Below are 7,500 nucleotides of genomic sequence, written 5' to 3'. Positions count from 1 at the left end.
TAAATTGTATTAACCAGACTATAAAAGTTCATGGTTACACAGAGTTTGTGTGTTGGTCCGTTATACTTCCGGACGGCAATGTTGTGAACTCCTTGGCCAAGCGCATTCTATATATACTCTCACATGTCACTAGCCAACTCCAGCACACGGACCACAGATACACACACCCTCACACACACACACACATACACACACACCCTCACACACACACAAAACACACCCACCCACAAACACACATACCCGTTCCCTGAGTATTTCATCCGGCCCCTTCCACCACATAACCCTAACACACCGACCATACTCACACACACACACACACACACACACACACACACACACACATATCGTGGCCTTCGTAAAGTTATGTCCTGACACTGACTAAAAAATGACGTCAAAATGCCGGTCTTTTGCCACAAAAGAAAACAAATCGTGAGTTGTATTCAATAGTTCAACCAATGAAATGACTTGTTTCCATGAGCTCTACTAACGACAACTCACTAGACGGTGCAAAAACCAAATAATGACGTCAAACTGCCAGTCCTTTTGGATTTCAGTATCAGGCTATAACATAACGATGGCTACGACAAAAACCAAATAATGACGTCAAACTGCCAGTCCTTTTGGATTTCAGTATCAGGCTATAACATAACTATGGCTACGACAAAAACCAAATAATGACGTCAAACTGCCAGTCCTTTTGGATTTCAGTATCAGGCTATAACATAACGATGGCTACGACAAAAACCAAATAATGACGTCAAACTGCCAGTCCTTTTGGATTTCAGTATCAGGCTATAACATAACTATGGCTACGACAAAAACCAAATAATGACGTCAAACTGCCAGTCCTTTTGGATTTCAGTATCAGGCTATAACATAACGATGGCTACGACAAAAACCAAATAATGACGTCAACTGCCAGTCCTTTTGGATTTCAGTATCAGGCTATAACATAACGATGGCTACGACAAAAACCAAATAATGACGTCAAACTGCCAGTCCTTTTGGATTTCAGTATCAGGCTATAACATAACGATGGCTACGACAAAAACCAAATAATGACGTCAAACTGCCAGTCCTTTTGGATTTCAGTGTCAGGCTATAACATAACGATGGCTACGCACAAACACACATACCCGTTCCCTGAGTATATCACTGTCCAAATCCGGCCCCAACGTCCCTTCACCACCTAACCCTAACACACCGACCACACACACACACACAAACACACACACAAACACACCCACAAACACACATACCCGTTCCCTGAGTATTTCATCCGGCCCCAACGTCCCTTCCACCACCTAACCCTAACACACCGACCATACACACACATACACACACACACACACACACACACCGACCACACACACACCCACAAACACACATACCCGTTCCCTGAGTATATCACTGTCCAAATCCGGCCCCAACGTCCCTAACCACCTAACCCAAACACACCGAACACACACACACACAAACACACCCACAAACACACATACCCGTTCCCTGAGTATATCACTGTCCAAATCCGGCCCCAACGTCCCTTCACCACCTAACCCAAACACACCGACCACACACACACACACAAACACACATACCCGTTCCCTGAGTATATCACTGTCCAAATCCGGCCCCAACGTCCCTTCACCACCTAACCTAAACACACCGACCACACACACACACAAACACACCCACAAACACACATACCCGTTCCCTGAGTATATCACTGTCCAAATCCGGCCCCAACGTCCCCAGATGGACCTCTTTCTTCATCCGCCTGAAGTCCTTTAAATTGTAGACTTTGTACCAAGGCTTGTCGTCCTGGCGCTTCTGTTTGATGAAGGCGTCCATGTAACTCCCGCCCTGAAATTATAATTAAAAAAAAAAGTGTTTGTTCAATTTCAGGCATTTTTCAGCTTTATGGGGGATAATCAAATTCATCATCATCGTCATCATCATCATCATCATCATCATCGTCATCATCATCATCATCATCATCATCGTCGTCATTATCGTCCTCATCATCATCATCATCATCAAAATCGTCATAATCATCATCATCATCATCGTCATCACCATCATCGTCATCATCAACACCATCATCATCGTCATCATCATCATCATTACCAAAAGAAACAAGGCATTGTTCGTATAAGCGAAGAAATTATTATCATCATCACTTTTTTCATCATCATCATCATCATCATCATCATCATCATCATCATCATCATCATCATCATCATCATCATCGTCATCATCGTCGTCATTATCGTCCTCATCATCATCATCATCATCATCAAAATCGTCATCATCATCATCATCATCATCGTCATCACCATCATCGTCATCATCAACACCATCATCATCGTCATCATCATCATCATTACCAAAAGAAACAAGGCATTGTTCGTATAAGCGAAGAAATTATTATCATCATCACTTTTTTCATCATCATCATCATCATCATCATCATCATCATCATCATCATCATCATCATCATTATCATCATCATCACCAAAAGGAACACGGCATTGCTCATATAAGCGAATAAATTATTATCATCATCATCTTTTTTCATCATCATCATCGTCATCATCATCAACATCATCATCATCATCATCATCATCATCATCATCATCATCATCACCATCATTATCACCCCACTTTCACCCCCCCCCCCGCACAACCAACCCCACCACTACTATACCACCACCCCACGACCCCCCATCACCCCAACAACCACCAATAATATCCATATATATCAATGTTTACCTCATCTACAGCAGGGGCCGAATTGGGCACGTTTTCCCGTCCCTCGTAAGGCCTGAGAATGGGCGGTATCTTCCCATAGGGATTGGTGGCCGTCCGGCTGTTGTTGAGGGCACGAAGTGCGTCGTCGGCGGAATATCTGTCCCTGTCCCTGGGGGAGGCGTAGCTATAGCCATCCTGGGAAATCAATGCAAAACAAACAAACAAGGTGAACATTGTAGGCAAGAAGTAAAATGGTTCCTATTTCATTGGAAGTGTAAACCACTCTAAATAATAATAATGATAATAATAATAATAATAATAATAATAATAATAATAATAATAATAATAATAATAATAATAATAATAATAACAATAATAATAATAGATAATAGATAATAATTAAAAGTGCTTAGAGTCTAGTGTCTCGGAGTTATAGCACTATATACGTTTTCAGCATTATTATAATTATCTATTATAACGTGTAATTCATCAGGGAGATGTGTGGAGAAGAGACGGAATAGAAAAGTTGGTAACATCTGGGATGATCGAAGGAAAGAGAGCTAGAGGAAGACAAAGAATGACTTATCTAAATTACAACCTAAGAATGGCCAAATGTGATTTAAAAAGCAACACAGATTTCATGCGCACCGCAGAGGATCGTGATTCGTGGAGACAGCTGACCGGCAACGTGCTCAAGAGGACAAGCCACGATGGATGATGATGATGATGATGATGATGATGATGATGATGATGATGATGATGATGATGATGACGAATTCATCTTCTGGTGTCCGAGTGATGGCATCTTATTTTCTAGTCTAAATATATGCAGGTCAACAATAGGCTTCAACAGTCATGACGTCACTTCCCTCGTAATGACGCATGGTAACTTAGTAACTGGCTCTAAACTGTCGGAACAATGGCGGACGCCCTTATGAAATATTTCTCAGACGAGCATAAAAGTGTATAGATAGAACGAAGATGACGTCACTCTGGTCTTTGTTATTGCTTTTTGCCATCCGCGTTCATGAGTAATTCTCACTTAACTGTATGAACCAGACTATAAACGCTCTAGGTTACACATAGTTCTTCTTCTTCTTCTTCTTCTTCTTCTTCTTCTTCTTCTTATTCTTCTTCTTCTTCTTCTTCTTTTTATTCTTCTTCGTCTTGTGGAAACCTCCAATAGTGTCGAGGATCACTCCACAGTTTGTAGTCTTTTACATTTTAAACTTGCTAAAACTCTGCACATAATACTAATTAAAAAAAAAACAAACAAAAAACACATAGATTAAAAAGTCACGTTCTGAACTCCAGCAATCGCGTGAAGGCATGTTGGCAACCGTTTTCGGCCACTTCAGCTGGGAGGCGATTCCATAGTCGGGCAGTGGAAGGGTAAAACGAATACATGTGGGCGTCTGTTTTTGATGTTGGGATGGGTTTTGTGTGTTGGCCCGTTATACTTCCGGATAGCAATGTTACGAACTTCTTAGCCAAGCACATACTATCTATAGGCTACAGACATCCTTCTCTATCATGAGCTAACTTTTTTTTTTTATCGAAAAGTACTTCCCGCCAGATCTAACAGACTCAGCTACCCATTCAAGGCTGGGGGAAGGAGGGGGGGGGGGGGGCAGAAAAAATCTCGACTGCATCCGGGTTCGATCTTGGTCCCTTTGCGTGTGAAGCGAGTGCTCTACCAACTGAGCTATCGAGACTCCCATGCAGAACGCATATACATTCTCTTAAAAAATAATCATTCTCAATTAATTGTCTTAAGGCAACGGTTTTACGTGGATAAAGGTTTTGTTTACAACCGACATGCAATGAAGCACACACTTTGTTATCTGATTTCAGGGTTAAGTCGAGTCAAGTCAAAAAGCCACAATCTGACAAAACGCTTGATTTTCACTTTTGGTCAGAAAATAATTCCTGTAGATATTGAACTTTTGAGCTTTTTATAGATAGTTCGAAGTTGACACCACTCAGGTCTTTGTTATTGTTTTTTGCCATCCGCGTTCATGAGTAATTCTCACTAAACTGTATGAACCAGACTATAAACGTTTAAGGTTACGACACACAGTTTTGTGTGTTGGTCCGTTATACTTCCGGATGGCAACGTTATGAGTTTCTTAGCCAAGCGCATACTATCTATACAGCGCAATATCCACTACAAAGCGCTTTACAATGGGGTCCCTGGTCAACAGCAACACTTAATATGTAGAACGGGACATGACGTCTGTTATGCGATTTAAAATTTTTTTCGGACAGACACAACGCTGTTAACGGACAGGTACTCATTTTACATCTGAGTACGATGAGAGAATGTGAGTAAGGAGCCTTTTCCAAGGACTAAACTATGCGCCGAACGAGGCTCGAACCCAGGACCTTCCGATCCGAAAGCGAGTGTCATACCACTAGACCACATAGCCGCACAATGGTAAATCACAATGATAGATCTGACGGGAACTGAAAAAAAAAAGTAAGAAAGAAAAGAAGAAAAAAAAAAGAAAGAAAGAAAGAAAAGAAGAAAAAAAAAGAAAAGAAGAAAAAAAAGAAAGAAAAGAAGAAAAAAAGAAAGAAAAGAAGAAAAAAAAAGAAAAGAAGAAATAAAAGAAAGAAAAAGAAGAAAAAAAAAAGAAAGAAAAGAAGAAAAAAAGAAAGAAAAGAAGAAATAAAAGAAAGAAAAGAAGAAAAAAAAGAAAGAAAAGAAGAAAAAAAGAAAGAAAAGAAAAAAAAAAGAAAAGAAGAAAAAAAAAAGAAAAGAAGAAAAAAAGAAAGAAAAGAAGAAAAAAAAAGAAAAGAAAAAAAGAAAGAAAAAAAGAAAAAAAAAGGAAAAGAAGAAAACACAAGAATAAGAAAAAAAAAAGAATGAAAAGAAGAAAAGCGAACGCCTCCCTCCGTCGAAAACAAAGCAAAAAACAAACACCCCCCCCCTCCAAAAAACAAAACAAAAAAAACAAAACAAAACAAAAACAAAAAAAAAACTCCAAACAAACAACAAACAACAAAGAAAAACAAACAAACAAACAAACATTTTTGAACCCCCCCCTCAAAAAAAAACAAAAAAAAAACCCAACAAAAAACCCCAACCCTCTAGCTGAGACCTGGGAATTCCATGTATGTAGTTAGGGTTTGAGACGTTTTTGACAACCAACAACCCGCCACCATACTGTTTTGATGCGATAGGACACATTTGATGATAACTTGGAAAACGTCACTTTGGAAAATGTAAAACATTTTCTGACGAAATGAAAAAAATAATGTGATTTATCAAAGGACGGAAGACCAAAATAGATAAATTATATGTTGGATTTGTTGTCGATAAAGAATTGATATTCGACACCGTCCATTAAAAGAGATCTTTTGTGGGAATTCGAAGGAGAGGAAACAAACATATCTGTTGGAATGAGGCCAATACACATATGTGGAGGGAGAGAAAGGGAGGGAGGGAGATAGACAGAGATAGAGAGAAAGAGAGAGAGAGAGAGAGAGAGAGAGAGAGAGGGAGGGAGAGAGAAAGAGAGAAAGAAAGAAAGAAAGAGAGAGAGAGAGAGAGAGAGAGAGAGAGAGAGAGAGAGAGAGAGAGAGAGAGAGAGAGGGGAGATAGAGATAGATGAAAGATTTCGATGAATGAAAAAACAAAACGTTACCATGCGGCGTTGACTGTACAACAGTAACTAATATGATATTTACCGTAGAACCAAGAAATAAGACAACCCTGCCCCCCCCCCCCCCCCCCCCCACCCCACCCCACCCACCCCACCACCTCCCTCCCCCAAATCCTCTTCAAGACTTTTCAGTAATATATAATCCCTATGACTTGAGATCCATTAGACTGTGTGCATGTGTCTGTGTGTATCTGTTTGTGTGTGTTTGTGTGTTTGAGTGTGTGTGTATCTGTGTGTGTATGTGTGTTTGAGTGTGTGTGTATCTGTGTGTATCTGTTTGTGTGTGTTTGTGTGTTTGAGTGTGTGTGTATCTGTGTGTGTATGTGTGTGTGTGTTTGTGTGTTTGAGTGTGTGTGTGTATCTGTGTGTGTATGTGTGTTTGAGTGTGTGTGTATCTGTGTGTATCTGTTTGTGTGTGTTTGTGTGTTTGAGTGTGTGTGTATCTGTGTGTGTATGTGTGTGTGTTTGTGTGTTTGAGTGTGTGTGTGTATCTTTGTGTGTGTGTGTATCTTTGTGTGTATGTGAGTGTGTTTGTGTGTTTGAGTGTGTGTGTCTGTGTGTGAGAGAGAGAGAGAAAGAAAGAAAGAGAGAGAGAGAGAGAGAGAGAGAGAGAGAGAGAGAGAGAGAGAGAGAGAGAGAGAGAGAGTGTTAGATAATAAGAAAGACATATAATTAGACAGACAATACGAGTAGATAGAGAGATAGAAAGATAGAAGTTGAGAGAGACAAAGTGAAAGGAGCGTGTGTGTGTTTGTGTGTGTGTGTGTGTATGTGTGGGAGTGAGAGAGAGTGAGATACAAAGTAAGAAAGAGAGAAATAAACGGGGGAAAAATAAATGAAGGAGAGAAAACAGCGCGCTACTACGCGGCGTCGACTGTAAAACAATAACAGTAAGACGATAGTTACCGTAAAGTCCCTGCATAGCCTACAGATAAGACCAAACCCGCCCCCCTAATCCCCCCCCCCCCCCCCCCCCCCCCCCCAAGACCGTGGTTTCCACTAATGTATAATCTCCATGGATTGGGGGTCCATTAGCCTGACCAAATCCTCTATTGTCTGCACTCTGTCGTACTCTGGAAAA

At 40.5% G+C, this 7,500-nt stretch overlaps 1 protein-coding gene across 2 annotated transcripts in view; it reads right to left on the bottom strand.

The window, feature by feature from the left end:
- The window catches only part of LOC144960029 (uncharacterized), a 69,281-nt gene that overhangs the window by 4,974 nt on the left and 56,807 nt on the right, over positions 1-7,500 (bottom strand). For both annotated transcript variants that reach the window (XM_078892973.1, XM_078892974.1), the window contains exons 5-6: positions 2,773-2,946; positions 1,708-1,863 (exon numbers count right to left, since the gene is read on the bottom strand). In XM_078892973.1, the coding sequence (XP_078749099.1) occupies positions 1,708-1,863; positions 2,773-2,946 (330 nt within the window). The remainder of the gene's footprint in view (positions 1-1,707; positions 1,864-2,772; positions 2,947-7,500) is intronic.

Source organism: Berghia stephanieae, chromosome 14 (genome assembly GCF_034508935.2).
Source record: "Berghia stephanieae isolate SIO BIC M18660-M18661 chromosome 14, UCSD_Bste_1.3, whole genome shotgun sequence".
NCBI classification, from domain to species: domain Eukaryota; kingdom Metazoa; phylum Mollusca; class Gastropoda; order Nudibranchia; family Aeolidiidae; genus Berghia; species Berghia stephanieae.
The sequence above is the reverse complement of the archived record's forward strand: the minus strand, read 5'-3'. Positions and strand labels throughout refer to the sequence as shown.